Genomic DNA, 26,791 nt, shown 5'->3' on the forward strand with positions numbered 1-26,791 from the left:
ACAATGGATGAGTGAATGTCTTTGTTTTTGTTTTTTTCTTCTCAGCTGTGTCCCCCTCACAGCGACCAGTATATTGTCCATTTTCAGTTCTTTTCAACAGTCCATTTGACTTTCAAAGCATTTTTCTTTTTAGTTCAGATCAGAATCGTGTTAAATCTGTCATGTTTACAGACTGGGATGTTTACTTTAGGTTAAATGACCATGCAGACATTATCTTAGCAATTATATTCTTAAATTTTCCATGATCCCTCTCAGGATCGATTAATCTGCTCCTCATTGTCTTTTGAAAATGCTCTCTCCATAGACAAATTGTTTTCTTAACTTACCCAAACTATACATATCAACATTTAAGACGCTCAAATCCAAATTTTAAACCATCACACTGCCTAAGCATCAAAAATCTAAAAAATAAAATTAAAAATGCCTAATTGAACTGAACGTGAAAAACTTTTTAATTTTAATTTCCCCTCATTCTATTCAACTATCTTTTCTCATGGATTCAATGTAGAATGACACCTACTTAGCAGTAATTAATTGCCTCATTGCCTCGCATTTCATTATCACTCTTGTGTGTTTATTTATTTTTTAACAATGAAAGCACATCTCAATCAGTGATTGGAACAAAAAAGCCATCTCATTAATAATTCTCACGTGAAAGTTTTGGGTTATTTGAAATTATTCTGATCACTTACTCTTTTACCTGCAAATTATTTTTGTTTTTCACATATTAACATTTTAATAACAATTTAATATAATTCCTCTTCTCCTTAATTTTAGTGTCGACTTACTTCCTGCGCCCTCATTTCCACCTAGCGGGCGACTCTACACTTCCTTGCTGCTCCCCCCTCATTTTTTTTCCCTTCTCATTATTCACAGCCAGTTCGGTTAACTTTATGGTCTCGGGTGTCATGTGTGAATCCTCCCCTTCTACATCTAAAACCATTCTTCCACCCAGCGTAATTACCGGAGCCATGAGTGGCATACTGTCGAGAATCCAGCAACCTTGGATATATGCCTCCCAAACATTCCGTCTTTTCAAATACTCCCTTTTTCTTCCTCTTCCACTCTTATCACCATCGTCCCTTTTAATCACTGCCAAGGCTGTCGCTTTGACCTCCAACTTTTTTTTCAATTGTTTCACTTCTTTCGTAAGTTTCTGTTTCTTACATTGTCGCCATCCGCCTTGACTCTGATCCTCCTTCATTTCTCGGAGATCTGCCAAAATTTCACTTTCCTTTTCCTTCTTAATTTTCTTACTCTTGATCTCGCTAATTAGCTGCGTTCCTAACTTTGCATAATGACCATTAATCTCAGACCATACGTCTGTCATTCTCCAATCCACCCGTGCGTGTTCTAACAACTTTTTACGCAGAACAATTTTTATTATTTTTTTTTTCACATTCACACAGCTTCCACACAGATCCGTAAATCCCAGATTTTAAACCGTATCATAATCACGAATAGTTCCAAACTATTCTAGTAGGTAAATGCCAGATTTTAAACCCTAACGTCCAATCTATTATTCTTACCCCGTTCCGCTCCTCTTTCCTCTTTTGATTTCGTGTCGCCAATGTGCAGAATTTTGAAAAGGATTCTGCTTATCTTGTTTTCACTGTGGGGCCCAATAGGAAAGACGGTCGGATGCGTGGCTCCTTTATCAGGTCGTCACCTGGTGTGGACGTGGACCCCAGATCCGGAGTCCCAGACTCTCTTGTGGTTTTGAAGTCCTGGACTTCTTTTACCTCTCTTGCAGTCACGTCGGGGGTCACCATAATTTGTTGGAATTTCTTGTTAAATCAACACAAACTTAAATTAATCATCTGACTCCAATTTGTGACCTTTCCCAATCACCATTCATCCAAACAATTTTCGCGCTCTTTTCTGCATAGAAAGTTCTCAGAAGCCGGCATTTCACTCACGGGTGGATTTATTTTCTAACACACAAATCACTACATCTCTGCACGCTTATCCTTCCAAAAACCGACTCTTCTCCTTCTTCCGAGTTGCTCAGCAAATCATCTCCTCCGCCCCTTCGCTTGCTCCCATTGGTCTCCCGTTCCCGGAAGAATGACGCGTCATTTCCTCCGCGTCGGCCCCCAGACAGCTGATCACCTCCCTCGGCCTGAGAGCTGCCCCACGTCAAAATTTACTCCGGAAAACTTTGGCTCAAAACAGAGTCCAACAGACAAACCTAAATTCAAACTTCAATATACTTTTAGGAACAAAGCCAAAATGATGCTCACGCCAAGAAAGGCTAAGAGGACCTTCCTCGCCGCGGACTCAATATCAACTCTTACTTTAAAGTAGTCCAAGAATCCGTTCTGATGAGCAAAAACAATACAAATATGAATTAAAGAGGTCAGAAATGACACGGAGTATTGGACTTATTTCGAGTAGCATTTACCCAAGCATTGTGTTGGACAAGCCAGGAGCGCTGGTGTGTTAGCAGGTAGTTGGAAATCTCCTGGGCTACAAACTCCACGCGGTGAGCCTGTTCCTTCTCTTTCAGGATCCGAGACACCACCGCACCAAAGGCCAGCAAGCCTGCAATGCGACCCCAGGCGGTGTTCCTATTCTCGAATAACCTCCTGGCCACCTTACTGATGAAGGACAAGTCATATCCTCCCTCCTCACGCAAAAGCGAGTTGATGGTGGCTTTAAGAGAGAAGGAAACAAGGATAAGAAAATCTACACTGCATTATTTTATTAGAATGCTTGGCTAATACACACATAAAAAATATAATTGTGCTTTTCTTTTGTTCTGACTAAGGTTAAAATTTCCTTTATTGTATAGTTTCTTTATATTGAGTCACCAAACCACCTTCAGCCAACTGAAACATTTTAGCTACTTTTGCACTCACATTATTAACAGGTTCAATCCATGTTCATGTTATTCTTTTTCAAAATTCCATCACCGATTTCTGGGTAGGAAGACAGCTATAAGCTACTGCTTTTATTTTGGGTTTTTTGGAAGTCATTTTTTTTACAAAATTAAGTTCAATGTGTCAAAACCAAGATAGAACTGGTATTTTAAATTATTGGCAATAACTGATGTTTGCACTTTAAAATGACGACCAAAAAACGTGCAAGTTAACTGATCAGACGTAAAAGAGCATTGCATAACTGACAAGTGAAGCATACATTTACCGTAATGTGGGAACTAATATATGTTAACTTTTTTAGCCCTCGTGTTGTGTTTGGAAATGGCACTACTAACCATTACTAGCAGGTCAATTTTGACCCGGGTTGGACTCAGTCCTAACCACAAAAGAAAGAAGTACAGTATTGCTTGATATAATTCAAGTCGAATCAAGTCACATTTATTTGTAAAGCCCTTAGTCGAGAAATGCCTCAAGGGACTGCAAACATTATATGCATCCATAACCATGTATTGCTTATTATTACTTGTTATTACATATTATAACCTTAAAATAGATCACAAGAGACCCTAACACAACATAGGCGTTAAGATTGAACTTTTTATGATGCAAATGGTAACAGTCGAAAAAGCAACGTGCTTGTTAACGGTTGCAAGACACCCTTCAGTTGAATTATTTGACAGATTTAAAAGTAGCTTTAGCAAAAAAATAATCCTAAAATTAATGCATTTGTTTACCAACATGCACCCTGTCCCATTCCACGTATTTGGCCGTGATCCACTTCATGGTCGACATGAACTCATGGTTCCTTTCAGTGTTAGGGAGGCCGGCGTATTCCCTGAAAAAGCAGCCGATGAGTTGCCTTGTCTCGGCCTCCAGGACGTCGGGGCCGGCGAGGCTGTGGACCTCTGCCCTGTCTACAGGCGGCGATGTCGAGGCTCCTCTCACGCTCATCTCCGGTGCTTGCAAATGTATTCTTTTTTGGTTTGAACAAATTTATTGACACTAATAACAGAAAACAATCTTGACAATCTCAACAGCAATCAAGCACATTCACAATATTATATTTCAATATGACGTTTAACAGCAAACACAATGTGAAGTTTGAACAACCCTTCTCTAAAATCTTAATAGCAATCAAGCATATTCACAATTTTGTTATATAACATCTTTGTTAGTGTCAATAGCAAATGTATTCTTACACGTCCAGATTTCAAACCAACTCTGATGCTGCGCATTGGAAAACTGGCTGGAGTCCTATCCCATGCACATATATGTACGCATATTAAAGGCCATATCGTAGAAGTGTCATAGAAGCAAAGGCGTATGACAGAGTTGATAGAGAGGCGTTGTGGCAAGTGATGTATGGAGTGGGTGGAAAGTTGTTGGAAGCATTGAAGAGCTTTTATATGAACAGCACAGCATGTGTAAGAGTAGGGAGTGAGACAAGTGGTTCCCTGTGTCGACTTGTGGGGTGTGTGATGTCACCATGGCTGTTTAATAATAATTATGAAATTCACGGTAAGCCGTCCTCATCTTTGATGCCAGGTCCTTAGCTTGGCCTGTTAGGACCTTAACTTGGCCGCTTGGCCTTTTGATTTTTGCATTCCGGAGATGGAATAAGAGCTTGCTCTGTCCACTCCACGCATCGGCCCGGTATTGCAGTACCTCCGGGAACGGTGCATTCGCAATGATCGCAACATGGCTTTAGGGCTAGGACCTTAGCTTGGCCTTTTGGCTGAGAGTAAGTGTCCCGGCTCCTAGGCTTTGTAGCGTATAATGAACTGACCGATAACGAATAATGGATAATGAATAACGAAGATAGAACAATAACCCTTAAACACCCCAATAATAATAATAATTTCCTTTGTATTGTCATTCTTTGTAACAATGTACACAGAACGAAATGTCGATACACCTGACCCGTTGTAGCGAGCCGATGCAGCCGCAGCCAACAGAGGGCGCCGCCATTTTTTTACCAATGTTATAAGTCTTAGGTATGACTCAATGTGTACATGGATGGTGTGGTGAGAGAGGTGAATGCAAGAGTATTTGGCAGAGGTGTAGACATGATGGACAACAGTGGAACAGTGTGGCAGGTAAGTCAGTAGTTGTTTGCAGATGACACAGCGCTTGTGGCTGATTCTGAGGAAACATTGAGAAGGTTGTAACGGAGTTTGGAAGAGTATGTGATAGGCGTAAGTTATGTGTCAATGTTGGGAAGAGAAAGGTGATGAAGTGTTCACGTGATGGCCTGCTTTCTGGGGCCGACCTGACCTGCTGAGGAGAGACGGCCTTCACCCTAACTGGGAAGGTGCTCTCACTCTTTCTAAAAATATAGATTACTGTTTAAGCCTTCCATGACAGGGTACACTAGTGCAGGCCAGGTCACAGGTGATTAATGAACCTGTAACCAGGGGTGTGGAGTCTAACGCTAGAGATAACTAGCGCTATGCTAGATTCATGCAATTCACATGGTTTTTGTAGTTTAGAGCGTTCTATTGACTGCACCATACACCCTGATCTGTACTCTTCTATAGCATCTTCTTCTGTGCTTCTTACATCTGTTTCTCCCTTGTTAGGTGAGGAGGGTGAAGAAATAACATTATTTTCTACCAGTAGTTATCCTGCTACTCCACCTGTCAACAATATTCCTGTGGTATGGAAATCGAGCCGCATCTGCCATCATGCAAGCCACAAGACCCGGGACCGGCAGTATAATCCTGTGGAGGTTACCACTAAGGTTGCCATTAAGGTTCACAACTTGCGAGAGGTTTCAGCTCAGTCCACAGTGCTGAAGCTTGGCCTTCTGAATATTAGATCACTAGCCTCCAAGGCTTTACTTGTCAATGACCTTATTAATGAACACAATCTTAACCTTATTGGCCTTTGTGAGACCTGGTTAAAACCAAATGAGTTTGTAATGTTAAATGAGGCTTCTCCCCCTAACTTTGTGAGTTCGCATTTGGCACGACAATGCAAAAAAGGTGGAGGTGTTGCTCTTATATCAGAAGATAAGTTGAAATTTACTCCTAATACCCCTACTGGTTTTAAAACGTTTGAAGCACTTGTTATGAGGTCCTTAATATCAACACCATTTTATTTAGTCCTTGTGTATCGCCCACCTGGACCATACTCAAATTTTTTGGAAGAATTTCTTAGTAACTTATGCGGATAATGTTGTAATTATTGGTGATTTTAATGTTCACATAAACTCCCCATCAAATTCACTTGCAATTGCATTTAAGTCACTGATGGATACATTTGGTTTCAATCAAATAGTTGATGTGCCCACTCATAAAGATGGGAAAACTCTAGATCTCGTTCTGACCCGTGGCGTAGTAGCCTCAAATGTTACAGTGTTACCGTATCCTAATGCCATCTCTGATCACTATCTTGTTAAGTGTGAGGTGCTGTTTAATGTTTGCTGTGATAAGGAAAATCTAGGCTTTAGCAGTCGCAATATCCGCCCTAAAACAGTATTAGCCTTAAAAGAATTATTACCTACGGTAACTGCAGCCTTCCCTTTGTACACTGGGTCTGTTGACTCACTTACAAATGACTTTAATACTGTTTTGGTTAATATTCTTGATTCTGTGGCACCCGTAAGGCATAAATTCCGACCTCAGAAGAATACACCTTGGTTTACTGAAGAAATTAGGTTACTCAAACAAAGTTGCAGAAAACTTGAACGAAAATGGCGCACTACTAAGCTGGAGGTATTCCGACTGGCCTGGTGTGACATTTTGCTGAAATATAAAGTAGCTCTTGCCTCAGCTAAAGCTTCGTTTTTCTCTAAGATTATTGCTAAACATAAGAATAATCCGAAATTTTTGTTTGACACAGTGACGAAACTTACCAGACAGCAACTTAACGCAAATGGTTGCACTTATTCTGCTAATGACATTATGGATTTTTTTAATAAAAAGATTCAACTAATCAGGAATGAAATTTTAAAAGAACGCTCTGTTGCCTCCTCCTATATCAAAGATGTGGAGGTATTGGGTATGGACCGTGTCAGCGGTTGTTCAGAAACATTCTCCAGTTTCAATGATTTGTCCCTTGATAATCTAACACAGATGGTCAGTAGGGCCAAACAAACTACGTGCCTGCTCGATCCGTTTCTAGCTTCACCGGTGAAGGATCTGTTTGGGATCTTAGGACCCTCAGTTTTAAATATTATTAATATATCGCTATCCTTGGGTATTGTTCCTGTAGCCTTCAAGTCTGCCGTCATTAAACCTACGCTTAAGCGACCTAACCTTGACCCAGAAAGCCTAGGTAATTATAGGCCAGTGTACAATCTGCCATTTTTTGCAAAAATACTTGAAAAAGTCGTTGCACAGCAGCTAAATGACTTTATGTCAGAAAATACCCTTTTGAAACTGTCCAGTCAGCATTTAGGGCAAATCACTCTACTGAGACAGCCCTGGCTATAGTAACCAATGATCTCCTTTTAGCAATGGATTCCGGTGCCTCATCAATGTTACTGCTGCTGGATCTCAGCGCTGCTTTTGATACTGTTGACCACAACATATTATTGGTTCGTCTAGAACGCATTGGTATCTCGGGAACTGTACTCTCGTGGTTTAGATCCTACCTGTCAGACAGAATGCAATGTGTTAACTATGGCAATCTAACCTCTAAACAATCTAATGTCCCCTGTGGTGTCCCTCAAGGCTCTGTACTTGGCCCCCTTCTTTTTAGTATTTATATGATCCCGCTTGGTACATTATTACTTTCCATTGCTATGCAGATGACACTCAACTGTATGTGCCACTGGAAAAAAACTGGACAGTTAAGTTGTAGAAATCTGGAGGCTTGCCTTACTGAGATTCAAAGATGGATGTCATTTAATTTTTTACGCCTTAAACCAGAAAAAACTGAAATGTTGATTATCGGTCTAGCTCACTGTCGTCAGTTGTTTTCAAACACTAACCTGAACCTAGACAAATGTAATATCACCCATAGTGACTCGGTCAAAAATCTAGGTGTTATATTTGATCCTAATCTGTCGTTTCAGTTACAAGTGAAAAATATCACTAGAATAGCTTTCTACCACCTCCGTAATATTGCGAAGATTCGTTCGATGCTGTCCCAATCAGATGTGGAGGTTTTAATTCATGCATTTATTACTTCTCGGCTTGATTACTGTAATGTATTGCTTTCTGGTCTCCCGATGTCTAGCATTAAAAGTTTGCAGATGGTTCAGAATGCGGCAGCTAGACTTTTGACTAAGACCAAAAAGTTTGAGCATATTACTCCTGTATTGGCCAACTTGCACTGGCTCCCAGTCCACTTAAGATGTGACTTTATGGTTCTTTTATTAACATATAAATGTTTGCATGGGCTTGCACCCTCTCATCTCTCCGATTTGATTTCCCCCTATGTTCCTGCACGGAGTCTGCGCTCGGAAAATGCCGGTCTACTTGTGACTCCGAGAGCCAAGAAGTCTGCAGGCTCGAGAGTGTTCTCCATCCGGGCCCCGGTGTTATGGAATGCCCTGCCTCTGGAGATCTGCAACCTCAACGGAAGTTTTTAAATCAAGGCTTAAGACACACTTATATTCCAAAGCGTATGATTGATGCCCACCACATGTTGTTTTGTCCTGTCTTTTTCCGACGCCTGCCTGGCTGATACGAAGGAGAAGGACTGAGATGAGTCAGCCGACCAGCGTCTGACCTGCAGCATGTCAACCCCTGCAATTACCAGCTGGCAGAGATGGGAAGCAGAGTCGTGGCCGTCATAGACTTTCTGGAATAGTTTACAGGCCGGGGGCGTCGTTGGTGTCATGCTCTTTCCGGACATCTTCAACATCTTACCTAATGTTTACTATTTTGTGTACAGTAATGCTAATTGTAATTCACCCTAGTAAATCCTGGAGGGGGTATTGCCACGTGTGAGGTCCTTTCTCTGGGTTTCTCTTTTTTCCTCACGCTGAGGTTTTTGGGTTGTTCCTTGCCCGCATGCTGGTTTAGGATCGGGTAATTGTGTAATTTTGTAATTATAATCCTGTGCAGTCCTTTGAGACATTTTTGTGATTAAGGGCTATATAAATAAATGTGACTTGACTTAGGGGTGATGGCCAAGACGTTGATTGACTGGAATCCTTGATCTCCACCCCCCCCAAAAAGGGGGGGGCGGCAGGGTTAAAACCTGCCAATCAACCTACACATGAAAGAGCAAAGACACTGATTGGCTGAAGTCCTTGTTGTCTAATGGGTGCGGCTAGGTTTATCTCATGCATATGAATGTTCATTAAATGAACAAGCAAAGACGCTGATTGAGTTCTCCAGGCCCCTTATGGGCGCTGCCAGGTTAATTCCACAACTTTTAGTATGTTAACTTCTTCTGTAATGATGTCACAAATGGAGATGTGGTTGGAAAAAAAACAAACCCAAAAAGCCTCATGATGCATCAAGTTGACTTGGACACATTTTTCACGTTCCCATTTTAATAAAAATTGAGACTCAGAAATACATAAGGCTCTTATTCAATGAGATCAGGCATGAAATTTGATCAGGGGTTGAACAGGTGAGAATTTAAAAAAGTATGTTCCGGTATACAGTAGAAGCCAACAAAATATTAAGCTCTGTAAACCCACACTGTTTGAGTGATCTGCAGGAGGCATCACGCACATTTAAGTTGGGGATATTGCACAAACCCAAGATAAGGAATTCATCCTGGAAATATTTGTTATTTTAGCGGAATCTAACCTCAAGGGAGATACATGAAAAAGGATACTAAGGTAAGTAAACATAAATCCAGAAAGTGGCATTGGCTTCAAGTGATGATCTTAGACCCATTTTTGTGTTATTCGACTAATAATAATAATAATAACATGGGTGTCATTTTTTTGCTTTTAACTCTTCCAATAAATATTAGCCCGACAATTATCCGGCATCTTTACTGTGTATGATCCATGATTTTTAGTGAAAATAAATTCAGACTTTAAGCCGCGACCTTTTTCTCCAAGCTTTTAACCCTGCGGCCTATGTAATGATGCAGCGGATTCATGCATTTTTTCAAACGGCTGCCTGGGGTGCCTGAGCAGTAAGAGTGAGACATGTTGCATATGTGTCGAAGAAGATGCAAGTATAATGTAACTTTGTGCATGAATAAATCTAGCATAAGACCCTCATAATGGAAAAGGTGTCAATCGAAAGGAGGGCAGGTGAAGCACAGATGTTTACACATGAACTAGGAAGAGGAAGCAGATTTTTTGTCTTCCGGGTGGATGCTGGCTGACCTCTCACAGCGGCACAGCCTGCTAGCGGCAAAAAGAAGCACTACAATGTCCTGTACTCGGAAAAAACATGCAGACAATACAAAATCTAATTTATAGCAATGTCCGGAATATTTTTAAACATCCCAAAAAATATGTTCGTATCTACTGTTTTTCCTAAGTCGAATGGTTGTAAGTAGCGGAGCGTCTTTACCATATTGGGAATAAATTAACGAGTCTGTTTATTTGTAAATGTAAATAATGTGGTGAAATGAACGGACTCTAAGAAGCAACGTCCAAAAAAGCAGCCATTTTTCAGGCTCATTTCTGGTGGTATTATTGTGTGTGTGTTTTGGGGTAAATATTTTACACGGTTGGATTCTATGGATTGTCCCTGATGTAACAAAGCAATTTTCGCAGACATTCAAAAAGTTGAAGATGGCCCAGGGGACGTAATGGCAAGTCACCATGGCTTTAGTTTTCGGGTATCTTGTTTCAGACCAATTGTGATGTACATTTTGAAATGCTCATAACTATAATCCCAAAATATAAGCTTTCCAATGATATGTGGCATTATGTATTTCAAGGACTGGTGACATCGAACATTAAAGGGGGGGGATTTTTTTAAGGGTTATTGTTCTATCTTCTTTATTCATTATCCATTATCGGTCAGTTCATAATACGCTACAAAGCCTAGGAGCCGGGAATCTTACTCTCAGCCAAAAGGCCAAGCTAAGGTCCCAGCCTCACCGACACATGCCGTAACTTCTAGATTTCATTATCATGGTATCTCCCCTCGAACATTACAGGGGTTTAGGTACCGTCTATTATTACAACTCTCTGTGTACCGTCTTTCTTTGTAAATATCTCTTGTTTCAATGTGGGCACATGCAGCTTATAGTTAAGTTGCAGCTTAGGTATGTAAAAAAAATTGTTTTTCTTTAAAAATGAACAGGGTGCAGCTTACAATTAGGAGCGTTTACAGTTCGAATTTTACTATAACCTTTGCAAACACAACTGACTGTCCACAGATCATATAATCCGTCACGTTTCATTGAGAAAGAGGGCTTCTAAAATGAGCATTTTGAAAGGTAAAAATAAAAACTTTAATCAAACAAAAAAGTGTTAAGTTTATTTTTTCATCTTCCTGCGTGCAGACTTCCCAGGCCGTTTCTAGGAGTAAGACAGACAAAATAAGTGACGTTCTGGTCTCTGTGCATCAGGAACAAACGGTCAGTGTGACTTACATTTTGTTTTCCTCCTTTTCCTTTTTTTCCCTGCACTCCTTTCCCATATGCTGATTTAGAACGGAAACTAGAAACGTCATTGTGGCTTTCTTTAGTGTTCCACTTCTTTCCGCTCTTCTTGCCTCCGAATCCAAACTTTTGGTCCTTAAACTTTCTCTTCGAGTTGGCACTTTTAAACACAATTGTACAAAAAGTCTTGAGTTAAAGACGCAATGAATTATTTTCACAGCTGCTCCTTGGTGCTAAAAGTTAACACTTAATTCACCTCTTCTTGTTCGGTCCCTTCTTGGAGTTCTGCGAGGAATCTTTTTGGGGTTCCTTTTGGTCCCCTTCCAAGAAATCCAACTTGTCAGTCATTCCTGAAAGTGGGAAGATCAAGGCAGTTGCTTGTTATACAAAAGTTAACAGAGAAAGTAGAACAATTGGCAAATATCATGCGAATCTGACATTTATAAAACTGACATTAAAAAAAAAAAGTCTCCCAACTAACCTTTCTGGTATTTCTTCACTGCATTCATCATTGCCTTCTTTTCTTTCTGTCTCTTCTGAATCACTTCGACTTGCACCTAGTGTGTCAAAATAAAATTAAGACTGATCTATTGAATCATAGACCGTTTCTGCAAATTATTTCTAGATATCCTCCAAAAACTACCTTTTTGCCAAACTTCCTTTGCTCGCGCAGCTTCTTTGCCTTCTCAGATCTCTCAATTATTGCCTGTTTTTGAAGCAGCTTCTTCCTAATCTGGAAAGTTTATCATACAACAAGGAATGAAGATGCACACAGGTAAAATAAACAGAAAAGTTTGCAGACTGAAAAGCTTATAAAGCAATGTGGGAAATAATATGTGTAAAAGTGGTGCCCTATTGCTACTAATATCATTGTAATTAGGCCTATTTAGCGTGAAAAGATTTATAACACAAAAATATACTTAACCTTTAGTTTGATCTTGGCCTGAATTGCATGATTATACATTTAAACGGCCTCTTTTCATGATTCCCCTCTTGGCAGTGCAAAGTCAAGAGCAGTGCGAGTGTGGACTACAATGTATCCCGTCTCATTAAGATGGGTAGTAAGTAGTAGGCCTGTATTTGTTTACATCTGTTGGTGCTGGTTTGGGTTTTCACATATATTTTTTCTACCCAGAAATGTTTCAACAAGCATGTCACAAAATGAGCAAATCACCGAAAAACCAAAAAAAGATGAAAGGTTGAGGCCAAAGGCTTAAAGAAGATCCGTCCTCTAAAAAAAACTTTGGATGCTTAATCAATGCAAATGAATCCAACAAAGTATTCCAGAATTTTAATCCAAAATATTTGATCTGCCCTTAGCATTAACACGAGTCTCAATACATTAAATTATGGAAAAATGATGTCACCTTTTGCATTTGTTGATCCGACTTTGCCATCTCTGCAAAGTAGTCATCGGGCCTCTTGGTGGAGATACTGTGCTTTTTCAAGAGGGGCAGCGCCTCCAGAACTGTGCCTTGCGCCTGGCGGTAGCTGTGAAGGCATTTCCCAGAGCAAATCATTAATTTTGGAAACAGGTTTATTAAGTCACCAAAGTGTCCATAACATAACATTTTACCACTGGCCCGGTGAAAGTCAAACTTGGCTGCTCTCGTGGAGATGCTAACCTCATGAATAAGCGACACAGCTATGGAAAAGTTTGACCTGTTATAGTCTGCAGTCTGTACAGCCTTTTGAGACTTCTTGTGATTAAGGTCTTTACAAATAAATATGACTTTACCTCATTGGATACAAGTATAAACAGTAATCAAGACGAAACCTAATTACTTAAGGTGTAGTACATCATGACCAAAAACTTCTGAACTGTGGTAGGGAGGGCCCAGCGGCAACTCCACTTGCTGAGAGTGCTCAGGAAAAACAACCCTGAACCAAAGTCGCTCGTGTTCTACAGAGCCACAGTGGAGAGCGATGTGGTATGCTGGGAGCACGGCAGCGGACAGGAAAGACACAGAGTTATCAACACACCCCAAAAGATGATCAACTGATCTTCGCCCAGTCCAAAGGACTTTACCGGCTTGCCATTCCGCAGCAGAGCCAACATTATAAAGAATCCTGTCACCCTGGCTACTACCTCTCGGACTAGCTGCCCTCGGCAGACGCTACAGGTCCCTTACGACAAAGACTAGCAGGCTAAAAGACTGTTTCTTCCCCATGGCCATCACCCCTAAACACACAAGACTTTGAAAAATTTCATACTTATTTCTCATCTTATTTTGGAGTTAATTTGCTCCGGTTTGGAGCCTTCGCTCTGAAAATGCTGGTCTACTAGTGATCCCAAGAGCCAAGAAGAGATCCGCAGGTTCAAGACTGTTCTCCATTCGGGCCCCAGTGCTGTGGAATGCTCTTCCCCTGAGATTCGATCTGCAACCTCAGTGGAAATGTTTAAATCTAGGCCTAAACACACTTCTATTCTATAGCATATGAATAACCTATATTTTATGTTAACAATACCTGTTTATCATTTTTATTGCAAAATCCATTGCAGCCTGGTCATCCTGGAAGGGGGATTACCTCATGTGCGGTCCCTTGACAAAGTTTCTTCAATTTCCTCATGTTGAGGTTTTTGAGTGTTTCCTTGCCCTCATGCAGGTTTTAGATCAGGGGATGGTGTAATAATAGTCTGTGGTTTGCAATAATCTGTGGTCTGCGCAGCCCTTTAAGACTATGTGATTAAGGGCTATACAATTAAACATGTCTTGTCTTGTCTCCAAAATATCGTGTTCTATTGTTCTTAGGCAAGTCTCCAGGCACTACCATAAAGAATTAAAAGAGAGAATAAGATAATAATGTCAGGATAAATTGGCAAAAATGTTTACAAGGTGGTTCTTGGAGACTGGCCTTAGTTGTGAGTGCAATTTTCTTTTGTGATAATAGTGCAATAAAAAATAATGCTTTGCAACAATAGTGCAATGGAAAATAGTGCAATGACATTAAGCAGCAACAAAATGCCCCAAATAAGTCAAATAATGCATGAATGCCGTTTTACCAATATAACTGGCATGATATATACTTTTTTTAGTCTTACGCGCTTGTTACAGGTGGTGATAACCCTGGAGAAAAAAATGGTCTCTGAGGCCGTTGTTTAAAGGGACCTGTAGCACCTACAGTACCAGAAGATAACAGGTAAAAAGGTAGTGGCTAGGGTGAGAGGAGTCCTTTATATTGTAAAAACTTTGCACGGGTAACATTTTTTTGACACTGAAACATTATTATATAAATGTGTGTTGTGTGGGGTTTATGGTTTAAAATGTATCATTGCCATTACCTGATGGATAACATTGACTATTTCAAAAAAAGTGCACTCCACATTGTATTTATGTCTTGGGAAGCAACGTTTAGCATGAGAGAAAATGTTATGATTTGTTTAATTGCCTTTTAAATCGTAATTTGGGTCACTGAGTCCCTTTCTTTAAAAAAATGGTGGATCTCAATCTCAGTACTTCTTAACTGTGACCGAAATATCTTTCAGATCTGATTTGCCCCTACGTCCCGGTCCGAAGCCTACGATCTGAGAGTGCCGGTCTTCTGGTGATCCCAAGAGCAAAGAAGTGTTCTGCTGGTTCGAGAGCGTTCTCCATCCGGGCACCGGTGCTGTGGAATGCTCTTCCCCCTGAGATCCGATCTGCAACCTCAGTGGAAATGTTTAAATCTAAACTTAAAACTCACTTCTACTCCATAGCATATGAATAACCTACTCTTCTCGTCGGCTGAAAAATAGTCTGTGTAATATAGTGTAATAATCTGTGAAGCCCTTTGAGACTCTTTAGGGCTATACACTGATTTAGGGCTATACAAATAAAAATGACTTGACTTGACTTGACTTAAGGCTAGAGTACCTTGCCTTTGAACCAGAAGTGCATATTTGAAAAAGTACACTTACAATAACATCTCCCGCTGAAAATCATCATCTGCCCCAACTTCTCCAGTACTGCCGCTTTGCACATTTGCTGTGGCAATTTTAGCATGGACATCCCCAACAGGTGGATTAGTGAAGTCCAATCTCTCCACCCAAGGAAGATCCTTCTTTAAGTCAGCCAAACACTGTTTAATGCTGCCCTGCATAGTACAACAATACCCATGAAATTGGTTGTGTAAATGGTTGATTTCAGAATTAGTGTACAAAAAAATTGCATTCAAATCTCACTTACCTTTTTGTTGGCAAATGTTTTGGCTTTATCGATGATCAAATTCATTCCGGGCTTCAACAAGCCCTTTGAGAAAGCTTCTTGTAGCTAAATACACAACACAGATGACAGGAGAACAATAATTGTAGACAAGATTCAAAATAAACATGCATAAAAACCTCTTAAACAAAGTGGACAGTTTTGCTGCAGCTTTGATCGTGTAAATGTTTGTGAGAACTTATCTACCCTTTGTTGTATCCGTAAAAAATAGCTCATCCCACTAAAGTAAAATAATTTACTGTTAAGGGTTATCTGGGGTGTCTTTAACAGTCAAGTCAATCACAAGGAGTCTCAAAGAACTGCACAGACCACAGATTTGTATGCATCGGGATGTTGGATGGTCCTTGAGCTACAAATGAAGTGTTCACTTTCCATGAATGTTTGAATTCATAATACTGGTTTTCTTCTGCCGTGGTTCATGATTTATCTGCTTCTTCTCGCCTGGTTGAATAATAATAATAATAATAATTTCCTTTGTATTGTCATTCTTTGTAACAATGTACACAGAACAAAATGTCGATACACCTGACCCGTTGTAGCAAGTCGATGCAGCCGCAGCCAACAGAGGGCGCCGCCATTATACCGGGCAGTGACGTTGAACGCCTATCGACAACGTGTAGGTTGCATGAATGTGTCTCTACCGTTCACCCAGCAGTCTCATTCCAAAATAACTAATAGGTTTCGGATTTAGGACCATTTATGAAAGTGACCTGGTTCTGGTGAGAAAAAAGCGCATTTGTGCGGTTCACACAGGATTCCAAAACTTTACGCAAGTTAAATTTAAGACTTTTACAAATCAAATGAAACACCAAGGTAAAAACACACACACAAACACAATTGAAACAAACAAAACAAAACAAAAAAACACCGTTCTAATCTGCTTTTATCTTACTTTAAGCACTGCTGTTCCTGGACTTGTAACACATTAGGAAGCAGAAAAGGAGGGCAAGGGAGAGTGACTTAATGCTAGTTAACAATCTTCACATTCAAATCCCACTACACAGACAGTTTAATGAGGGAAGTGAGGTTCTGGATTTATTATTTAGGGGGCCATTACTCCACTGTTAACATCCAAGAGTACTTCCTCATACATGAGTGTATTGCGCATTATGTCACGTCACGTGTCCTTTTGTGTGCATATGTGACTAGGGCATTCACAGAGAAAATCAAGTCGCATACGGGTCACATTTATTTGGTAATGTGAACGCTCCCAAAATCATCGGAATTCATAAAAAAATAAAATATGAGCATTAAGCTCTGCGGTGTGAATATTGTCTAAATGGGCACGCGCAGGCCTATGTAAACAGGCAGCTTCTAATTGACACGCTAATCAGTTGCACGAAGTTCTTCCCGTTCCTATTTACCACTGAGAAACGCTACCAAGTTTTTGAGTGGTGCATAACAAATATCCATAATAGTTACGCAATCCTTGCGGCTGTAGCACGCACTGGTCCTCTTGGGCACAACTTATCGGGGGTGCTTACGCTTCATAATACAAAGCCCAACAAACAAATGAGAGCTGCTGGAAATCACAATGGAAGAAGAAATGTAAAGTGAAGCCACCAGAGAGCAGTGTCTGGCATATTTAAGCAGACTTGTTGTGAAATATGGCAACAATTTCAAGTATTTACAAGCACTTCCCCAAAAATTCAAGCCCTTTACAATCCGTTAAAACACTACATTGAAATTCAAGCATTTAAAGGACTCCAAGCACTTGTACAAACTGTGTGTGCATGCTCTTAGATATTACACCTTATCTCGAACAATTCATGGCTCAACAATGGCCAGGAAGACTACAACGCAAATTTTAAACCTGCTCAAAATAAAGTATCACTCCAATTGATACAGACCACGTGGAGAAAGTCGGAAAAAAATGCTGGAAAGCAAGGCTAATGTACTTTAAGTACAGTGGAACCTCGGTTTTCAAACGCCTCTCAGTTCGGAAAAATCGGAGTCCGACCAAAAATTTCGAGAAATTCTTGCTTCGCTGTCCGGTCCAAAAATTGAAGTTTAAACGCCGGTAATGCGTGAGTGCATACGCTAGGGTGCGATGCTGAGCGGCGTACGGGTGTTTTAGCCCTTTATTATGCCTCCGAAGAAGATCGGTGCAAGCAGGACAGGTGAAAACAGAAAAGTTGTTGGTACAACTATTGCCTTTAAGAAAGACATAATAGCTAAATATGAAAGAGGTGTACGAGTTTCCGATCTTGCTAGGGAATACAGCATGGCTAAATCTACTATCAGTACGATAGTAAAAAATAAGGAGGCTGTGAAATCGAGTGATGCGGCTAAGGAAGTTAGTGCTATAAGCAAGCAACTGCCGCAAGTTTTGGAAGAGGTTGAAAAACTTTTGATGATTTTTCTCTCCCCACCGTCCACCTCAAAGGTAAGAAATCCTATTCATAATTAAATTCTTTATCCTTATTTTAATTTTTACACGTTCATGTTAGCGTAATCTTTCGTACGGAAGATTACGATAACGCGAACGTACGATTAGCCTGGGTTAGCTTCATGTTTACGTTAAACATTCATGGTAAACATTTAGGGTGTTGGAACGGATTAAAACGATTTACATTATTTTTAATGGGAAAAATGATTTCGGTGATTGAAGAAATCGGTTTTCGAACGGGGTTCTGGATCGGATTATGGTTGAGAAACGAGGTTCCACTGTGTAGCTAAATATGACAGTGGGTCACTTTAAAAGCAAAACACAACACGGTTGTTGAAAAATAGGTTAGTCAGTGTGTAAATGAAGGAGCAGTTTAATTCCTGCTTCGCTCTGAAAATGCCGTTCTTCTAAATCTAGTGATCCCAAGAGCCAAGAAAAGATCCGCAGGTTTGAGGGCGTTCTCCTTTGAGGCCCCAGTGTTTTGGAATGCCCTGACATATGAGAGTCAATCTGCAACTTCAGTGGAAATGTTTCAATCTGGGCTTAAAACACAGATAGTTTATGAATGACCTGTATTTCATGTTGACGATGATTGTGTATTGTTTGTTGATGCCCTAGCAACATAAATAGCAACCTGGTCATCCTGAAGGGAGGACTACGTCAAGTGCGGCCCATTCTCCAGGTTTTAACATTTTTCTCATGCTGAGGTTATGAGTTTTTCCTTGCCCTCAAGTAGGTTTTAGATCAGGGGATTGTGATAGTCTGTACAGCCCTGAGACTTCTTGTGATTAAGGGTAAACAAATGAACATAACTTGACTTTAGATATGGAGTTTACCTGATAGGCTTAAAACGGACAGAGACTTTTCGAAAAACTAAAGCATCATTAAAGTACAGCCACTTTTTAATAGCATCATTGCTTTGTTTGCTAACAACTAGCACATTAGCAAAGTACAGTTACTCACTGCATTGTCGGACATCTCACTGTCGTCTTCGGAATCGTAGCTGCTCGACTCGTCTTCGTTCACACACTCCATGTTCTTGGTTACGAAAACCATTGAATAAAAATAAATTAACAAATACTGATTGACCCCCAAAAATGGTGCAGTGAGAAACAACTTTACTAATGCTCACGTGTGAAATGAGAAGTTGTATGTGTGGGGCAACACTAATATTGCGTCGATGAAAAAATGTAAGTGACAAAGGTTCCTACCAAATATGCCGAAACCATATAATTATTATACACCATTAATATAGTGTGTTTACAGTTATATCTTATCACACATTTTTGTTCTTTTAATTCGTCTTTGGAGTGCAAGGAGAAGCCCTTAATGAGCATCAAAGGTTGTCGTGCAAATGATCGATGAGCCGCTTCTTTTGCAAACGACACATTTTTAAGGGATTCTGTGTTTTTGACTCTTAAAATGACATTGAATATATAAAGCAAAAATATATATTTATACTCAGAGAGCCAACAGTGTACTCCCCTCTACTTTAGCTTGCAACCAATTTGATCCAGAAGAACATGACTGCCGCAGTGTTTTAACACTGTGCCAAAACTTTACCCAGACATTGATTTTCCACAAAATGTAGATGATAAGACCTGCAATGTCATGGGCTCGCCTCCCACTGGTAACATAACATATATTTGCATGAATCATGTGCTTTCTGTGAATCTACAAAAATCTGCGGATTTCTGGTTTGTGACATTTCTGATCACCTACCAGTATTTACAGTGTATGATGGTTACTAGACAAGAATCAACTAGGGAATATGTTTACAAACGAATTAGAACTGAGGAGACTATTATATCACTCTATAGAAACAAGCACATTTTTACAAACTATAGACCGGTATCTCTGCTTCCTCTAAAATATTAGAGAAACTTTAAAATAATAGACTAGAACAACTTGTAGATAAACATAAATTGATTAATGAAAGTCAATAAGGTTTTAAAGCAAACAGATCAGCAACAATGGCTATTATTGATGCAGTAGAAGAAATCAGAAATCACCCATAGGATAGAAAAAAACAGATACACAGTTGGGGTATTCATTGACTTAAAAAAAGTATTTACCATAGATACCATTAATCATAATATACTATGAAAAAAATGGAAAGATATGGCATCAGGGGCGTGGCTTTGCAATGGATTCAAAGTTATTTGACAAGGAGGAAGCAATATGTAAAAATGTGAGAGTTGTCATCTGAATAGATTGGACATCTGTTGTGGACAACCGCAGGGTTCTATCCTGGGTCCAAAGTTATTTAATTTACTGTATATATTAATGATATTTTTATTGTTTCAAAACTATTGAAAATAGTAATATTTGCAGACGACACTAACATTTTCTATTTATTGGGGAGAGGAGGAATGCGCGCACACTCGGTCCGGAGATCGATGGTCGCGGAAGTGGATTCAAATCCGAAAAAGAAAAGTTGTCAAAAACAAACGGATCAGGCAAAAAATAAAACAGGATCAAACACAGACAGATTCACAGAACTAGGCAGACATGGGACCAAGTCACACATGTGCAAGTCTCAAGTAAGTCTCAAGTCTTCACCTTCAAGTCCCAAGTAAGTCCCAAGTATTTTTTTCTTGGGCAAGTCAAGTCACAAGTCAAGTCCCGAGTCTTAGATTGCCAAGTCCAAGTCAAGTCACAAGTCATAAAAACAGCGACTCGAGTCGACTCGAGTCCAAGTCACTAAGTCTCAAGTCCCCATGTCTGGAACTAGGCATTTGACAAAGAGTTTGACAGAAGTCTTGCAGAAGTCTCACAGAAGTATCACAGACGCTCAGACAACTAACGGCTCAAAGGAGCGCGTTTAAGTACTGCCAAGGAGCAATCTGTCAATGCGTCTCAGCCGGTGTGCATGGGCAGGGCCAATTGGGCGCCGTGGTCACCGCGACAGAATCCGGCGCCACCCGCATGGGACCAACTGGGCGCCATGGCAATTGTGACACATACAAACTAAGGTATCTGAAAGCATTTTAATAATTAATAAAGCCAAATTCATTTTAAACTATAATGCATTGTATTTATTATATTGTTCTCTAGTTCTGCAATACTTAACATATTGTGCAGAATTCATAATCCCAAAGGTTAGAACCACCAGGAAAGTATGTGTGTGTCTGTGTGTGGAGTCAAACTTTGGAACAATTTACAAGACGAGATTAAACAATGTCCAACTATTCACTTGTTCAAATTTAAATACAAAAAAACATTCCTGGCGGAATACAGAGATGACGAAAAATGGGGTATGAGTGATACGAGAGATTGGGAATAGTGCGTCTAGAACTATGGTTAACTTTGTGTTATTGTGGCTAACGTATATCATAACTGTTATTACTAATATTATTACAATTGTTGTTATATAATTGGTGTATTTAATAGTGAAGATGGAGGGGTAGGGAATATAAGTATTTGCTTCTGACTAACCCTTTTCGAACATACTATGTAACATTATTTTGTTGTCGAGTTATTGTTTTTGTTCTGTTTTTATTTTAATGCTCGAATAAAGTTTTCATTCATTCATTCATTCATTCATTCATTCATTAATTCATCCACTGACAGATGTATGTGGAGAGGCTCAGATGCTGCAGTTATTGCTCCAGGTGGCTCAGCATGGACTAGAGTGTATGGTGATGGCCTCCTCCGTTACTCAATATGCCTTGTAGGGAAACTGGTAGGAGTCCAGAGTTGGTGGCAGTCATGCCCTGATGTGTTGGGAGACTAGTCTCTCCGACAACTTCATGATGATAGGCGAAAGTGACACGGACCTGTAATTGTTGAGGCTGTCACGTGCTGCCTTTTTGGGAACGGGGATGACTTTGGAAGTTTTGGGGCATGTAAGAAAGGTGTCTTGTGCCAGGGACTGGTTGGAGATTTTTGTGAATACTCCAGTTAATTGGTCTGTGCACGCTCTGAGTTCTATCCTGGGCACTCCATCGTGGCCTGCCGCCTTCCTGAGGAATTCTGTCTTCAGCAACCATCTTACCTCTACTCCTGATCTGTCAGGGTGCCCGGTTTTGATGGTTGGTAATGATGGTTGGTCAAAACAGGTAAAGTAGAGGTTAAGTTCCTCTGCCGGCAAGGTTTCAGTCCTTGCAGCCACCTGGTTCTACTGTTGTAGTTTGTTGTGTGGTCTATTCCCTGCCACATCTTCCTGGAGTCGTTTTCAGTAAAGAAGTTCTAAAGCTTTCTTTTGTAGGCCAACTTGGTCTCCCTGGTGCCTGACCGTGCTGTGCAGGGGAGCAGTCCCCATTCAGTCCCTGTTAAGTCCCTGTTCAGTCCCTGTTCCTCGTCTTGAAGGCGGTGTTTCGGTTTTGTAGGAGGGATTGTACTGGGTTTGTGGTTTGGGAATATCCTGATCCTTTAGTTATTTTCAGAGTACTGATGCAGTTTCTGATGTATGAGAGTACAGTGTGCACATAATAAAAATAATAATAATTTCCTTTGTATTGTCATTCTTTGTAACAATGTACACAGAACGAAATGTCGATACATCTGACCCGTTGTAGCGAGTCGATGCAGCCGCAGCCAACAGAGGGCGCCGCCACATGCTCTTGGAGATCCTGAATGTAGAAAATGTCTCATAGAGTGTAGGAGAAGCAGTCCTGCAGCTGAGGGATGGCTGCCTTAGGCCAGGTACCTATTGTCTTTAACATATACTTAGTTTGCCTCCTTGGTTCAGGGGGAAATTACTTTTTAACATAGGGCCAGATAGGTTTTGACATTTTTGTGCCTTAGTACTTGAAATCAACATTTCAAAACTGTATTTTGCATTTCTTTGGGTTGTCTCCTGTGATATTAATAGTGTTTGATGCTCTCAAATCTTTGTGAATTAAAAATATAGAAAAAACACAGAATTCTGGAAGGGGGCACACACTTTTTTTATGGCACTGAATATATTTGTGAGGGAGAGAAAGAAAGGGAAAATTATGTCATAAACAGGACGTGTTGTATCAAGTTTATGAAGCTAAACTTTTTTTATACATCTGAATGTATCGACTGAAAGCAGGAGGCTTGTGATGTGTTCATGAATGAACATGTCTGAACAGTTCACATCCATTCTTCGTCGCAGGTTGTATCATCATAGTTATCCAAAATATTTTTTAAACTTGGGTAACCGAGACACATTGATTCATCTCCTATTGCTTCTTCCATTCTCACACTTTAGATGTAACCAGGTTCTTTAAGGCTTTGTAATTTAAATATGATTTAACATATGCTTTGTCACTGTATCTACATGGTCCACTAGAGGGTGGTATTGTCATAGATTAAACGTAATGAATGCGTAAACTGACCTTTATGTTTATAAGGGCGGCAAAGTGTCGGTGTAAAGAGTCCCAGGAGACAAAAATATTTAAATATACATAAGTATAAGATCATATTATTTTGATGTGGCTTTGGACAAGTGCATTTTTTTCAATTACTGGGCCAAACTTTTCCAACTTCTCGGCGCTCCTGTAAGTAATAAATTGTAGTTCCAACTGACTTACGTACTCTCTTTTCTTGGGCACACTTACATTTTACTCCCCGGAGATTAACTTTACCTATCATTGTGATAGATAGATGGATAGATAGATAGATAGATAGATAGATAGATAGATAGATAGATAGATAGATAGATAGATAGATAGATAGATAGATAGATAGATAGATAGATAGATAGATAGATAGATGGATCTCCTTCTCTTCCTATGTTTTCTCTCTTTAATTTACCAATCCAGCCCTCGTGAGAGTTTTTTTTATTTAATTTATTCATTTATTTATTTTACCCGTGTGGCTCTGAAGCTCAAATGAGTTTCACACCCCCACGCCAAGTAAATGGTCCCTTTATATAATGTCATTGCTTACAAAAGTCAGCATTTAAGTAAACTGTTTATAAGGGTTGCTTTAAACAGAATTGAACAGCTGTTTGAGATAATATATATATTTATGATTTTTTTAAGCAATTTGATTTCACGATTTCAAGTGCTTCCTTTTGCATTCTACACCAGACACTATTTGTATTGAACTAGCGAAAGATGTACACTTCTTTTATTTATTTCTTGTCCCTTGACATGTTGTGGCAACACGAGAGAGAATGTCATGGAAAAATTACTTAGGTAAGCATTGGTAAAGGTCCCGGGTGATGTCACGATCTGACGTTATTAAAAAAAAAAAAAAAGTATATGTGGAATTAGCACCGTAGCTCTATTGGAATCAATGGCAGAGAAACAATTTCACTTAAGAATACATTGATAGTATATGAATAACTCATATAAAAACAGCAGGAAAATATTTTTCAAGTAAAATGAGTTTAAACATACTGATGCACATGCTAATAATAAAGTAATGTCTTACCTATACTGTACTATGCCATACTACAGGGGTGGGCGATACTGGGAATTTCGGTATCGATCCGGTACAAAGAAACACAGGGTAGTATCGAACGATGCGAAACTTTTGCTAGGAAATGTCATGATGATTGAATAATTGAACCGCCTTGAGTTAGTTTTTGTTTAGGATAAACACAGCACAAATATTTTAGGCACTAAATATATCTTTTTAATGAATTAGATATATTCCTATTACAACTGTTTTAGAACAAAAGTCAGGAGAATAAAAAAAAAAAAAAGATGTCTCTCTCTCTCTCTCTCTCTCTCTCTCTCTCTCTCTCTCTCTCTCTCTCTCTCTCTCTCTCTCTCTCTCTCTCTCTCTCTCTCTTTCTATTTCTTTTGTTCTCTTTCTCTTTGTGTCTTTGTTTTCCTTTTCTCTTTCCCTCTTGTTGTCTCACTTTTTCACTTTTTTTTCTCTCTCTCCCTATTTTATCTTTCTCTCTCTGTCTCTCTTTCTCTCCTTGATTCCTGCTGTTTCCTGCTGTTTTCTTTTATTCTCTCTCACTGTTTCACTGTCTCACTTTCTCTCTTTCACTCTCTCTCACTGTCTCCCTCTCCCCCTCTCTCTTATCTTTCTTCATTTGTCACCTTTTTTCTTTTTTCAGTTTAATTCTTTTACTCTTTCTTTCTCTTTCCTCTTTTTCATTCTCTTTGTCTCTCATTCTCATCCTTTCTCTTTCTCTATGCCTCTCATTTTCTTATCTAATTCTTTCTTTTCCTTTCTTTGTCTTTCTTTGTCTCTCTTTGTCTCTCTTTGTCTCTCTTTGTCTTTCTCTCTCTTTTTCTTTGTGTTTCTATTTTTCTTCTCTCTCCCTCTCTCTCTCTTTCTCTCCTCTCTCTCTCTCTCTCTCTCTCTCTCTCTCTCTCTCTCTCTCTCTCTCCGTCTCTGTCTCTCCCTCTCTTTGTCTCTCTTCTCTTCTCTCTTTCTCTCTCTTTTCTAATATCCTCTCTTTCTTGCTTTGTCCCTCTTTCTTTTTATCCTTCCCTTTCTTTGTCTGTCTCTCTATCTGTCTCCGTCTCTGTGCCCCCCCTCTCTCACTCTCTCTCCTTCTATATCCTCATTTCTTCCTTTCCCCCACTTTCTCTTTCTTTTGTACTCTTTAATACACCAGTCTTGCCCCCGTGTGTTTTTTTCCTACCATGAGGCCCTCGAGCTCAAATGAGTTTCATACCCCTGAGTTAAGAATTTCCTGACTGGACGACTGCCGGTTTCAATATCTCGGCTGACTCATAGACTGTCTTATCATTTACAAACATGCTGCTACAACTTTGTTTTGAAGGTTTGCTAAAAATACAGTTGTGAGTTGAGCAATCTCACGATGACATCAGTTACAAAAGAGATTTTGTGTGTTGGAACAGGCATAACGGTAGATATACCGTGAAGCTTGTCACTGTTGTGTCTTTGGTGAGTAAAACAGTTTTGCAAGCAATGTGTGCATACATTCAAAAGGAATGCAAACGGGCAATAATGGCAAAAGTAAGCAAACAGATATGAAAGATATTCAAGGTGTGTCAAGGTGGGAACCCCGAGTCACCGGATATTACAACCACGGGGAAACCAGGGAGACACAGCGTTAAATACAAAACAAAACCAATCTCATGCCATATGTGTCAGTTAGAAATGGGCGAGTTCTGATACCAGGTATCATAATCAGCACTGATACCAGCCTTTTTAAAAGTAATGGTAAATCTGACGTCCAGCCAGTGCAGGGGTCTCCAACCCTTTTCAAGCTACTTTTTGTTACCAGTTAGCCCAAAGGGCACACAGTATGTAATTCATTTCTAAAATAAAATGTCATGTTATTACTATGTTGTGACTATGTAATTACCAAAGGAATTATGGCTTTTCCCCAGTATCAGTATTGCGACATGCTGCTGCATGTCCATGCTTAGGTCCGGCAAAGCTCTGAAGAGTGAGATAATGCTTTACATCGGAAAACAACGGTGACCAGTTGAAAGGGCTGTATCTGAGTCAGATCAGGAGGTTATTCATTCTCCTGTTTACCATGGGAACTAGTACTATCCGTTTCATGTTTTAGAAGTAATAAAGATGCCCAGATGACCCTAATGGTTAAAGGATCTGTGAACCATGAAATTATTGGAAGTAGTGTAAAATAACCTCAATCAATCATTAAAAATAATTTTACTACAAAACACAATGACCCAGTACTGATGAGTTATTTTCAGAACAGTTCCAGGGGACCTCAGCTGTCCTTAGGGGGCACCCTGGTACCTGCGGCCACCACGTCAGAGACCCCTGCTCATGTGACTGCTTCACATTCAGCAAATTCAAATTAAAAAGAATTAAACAGAATAGAATCAGAACTGTCTTTATTATCATTGATAGCATTGTCTGCAACAAGATTACACATGACACTCCATGATAAACATGATAAACATGTAATAAAGACATAAAAAAGAAAACTGTTTACTTCTATGTTTACTATAAATTGTGGC

At 39.8% G+C, this 26,791-nt stretch overlaps 2 protein-coding genes, 1 long non-coding RNA gene and 1 pseudogene across 3 annotated transcripts; 2 read left to right on the plus strand and 2 right to left on the minus strand.

Moving 5' to 3' along the window:
* Positions 1 to 1,909: 1,909 nt before the first annotated feature.
* On the minus strand, positions 1,910 to 4,139 carry LOC148355114 (induced myeloid leukemia cell differentiation protein Mcl-1-like). Its single transcript, XM_088349801.1, has 3 exons — positions 3,617 to 4,139; positions 2,405 to 2,655; positions 1,910 to 2,321 (listed from the first exon to the last, which is right to left on the minus strand). The coding sequence occupies exons 1-3, from the start codon at positions 3,831 to 3,833 to the stop codon at positions 2,205 to 2,207; spliced, it is 585 nt and encodes a 194-aa protein (XP_088205927.1). The 5' UTR covers positions 3,834 to 4,139; the 3' UTR covers positions 1,910 to 2,204.
* Positions 4,140 to 4,452: 313 nt separating this feature from the next.
* On the plus strand, positions 4,453 to 4,569 carry LOC148355115 (U2 spliceosomal RNA; annotated as a pseudogene).
* A 163-nt stretch (positions 4,570 to 4,732) lies between these two features.
* Positions 4,733 to 6,109, plus strand: LOC148355116 (uncharacterized). The gene is made up of 2 exons (XR_015852291.1): positions 4,733 to 4,978; positions 5,462 to 6,109. It is a non-coding gene; the product is annotated as an uncharacterized LOC148355116 (long non-coding RNA).
* Positions 6,110 to 9,315: 3,206 nt separating this feature from the next.
* Positions 9,316 to 19,149, minus strand: ebna1bp2 (EBNA1 binding protein 2). The gene is made up of 9 exons (XM_088350308.1): positions 18,915 to 19,149; positions 15,527 to 15,610; positions 15,259 to 15,434; positions 12,728 to 12,851; positions 12,004 to 12,093; positions 11,842 to 11,917; positions 11,617 to 11,710; positions 11,352 to 11,520; positions 9,316 to 11,277 (listed from the first exon to the last, which is right to left on the minus strand). The coding sequence occupies exons 1-9, from the start codon at positions 19,005 to 19,007 to the stop codon at positions 11,236 to 11,238; spliced, it is 948 nt and encodes a 315-aa protein (XP_088206434.1). The 5' UTR covers positions 19,008 to 19,149; the 3' UTR covers positions 9,316 to 11,235.
* Positions 19,150 to 26,791: the final 7,642 nt, after the last annotated feature.

The sequence above is a fragment of the Urocampus carinirostris genome, chromosome 12 (genome assembly GCF_059441175.1).
Source record: "Urocampus carinirostris isolate Australia breed hairy pipefish chromosome 12, RoL_Ucar_1.0, whole genome shotgun sequence".
Taxonomy (NCBI): Eukaryota; Metazoa; Chordata; class Actinopteri; order Syngnathiformes; family Syngnathidae; genus Urocampus; species Urocampus carinirostris.

What these genes read in the sequence shown, in the direction of transcription:
- LOC148355114 (XM_088349801.1), bottom strand. Translation starts at nt 3,833, where the DNA reads ATGAGCGTGAGAGGAGCCTCGACATCGCCGCCTGTAGACAGGGCAGAG. An exon ending in ATGGGACAGGGTGCATGTTG is followed by an intron (nt 2,656 to 3,616) that starts GTAAACAAATGC and finishes TCTCTCTTAAAG; the next exon opens with CCACCATCAACTCGCTTTTG. An exon ending in TTGTCCAACACAATGCTTGG is followed by an intron (nt 2,322 to 2,404) that starts GTAAATGCTACT and finishes TTTGCTCATCAG; the next exon opens with AACGGATTCTTGGACTACTT.
- ebna1bp2 (XM_088350308.1), bottom strand. Translation starts at nt 19,007, where the DNA reads ATGGTTTTCGTAACCAAGAACATGGAGTGTGTGAACGAAGACGAGTCG. An exon ending in AAACATTTGCCAACAAAAAG is followed by an intron (nt 15,435 to 15,526) that starts GTAAGTGAGATT and finishes TGTACTATGCAG; the next exon opens with GGCAGCATTAAACAGTGTTT. An exon ending in CGGATCAACAAATGCAAAAG is followed by an intron (nt 12,094 to 12,727) that starts GTGACATCATTT and finishes TAAACTTTCCAG; the next exon opens with ATTAGGAAGAAGCTGCTTCA.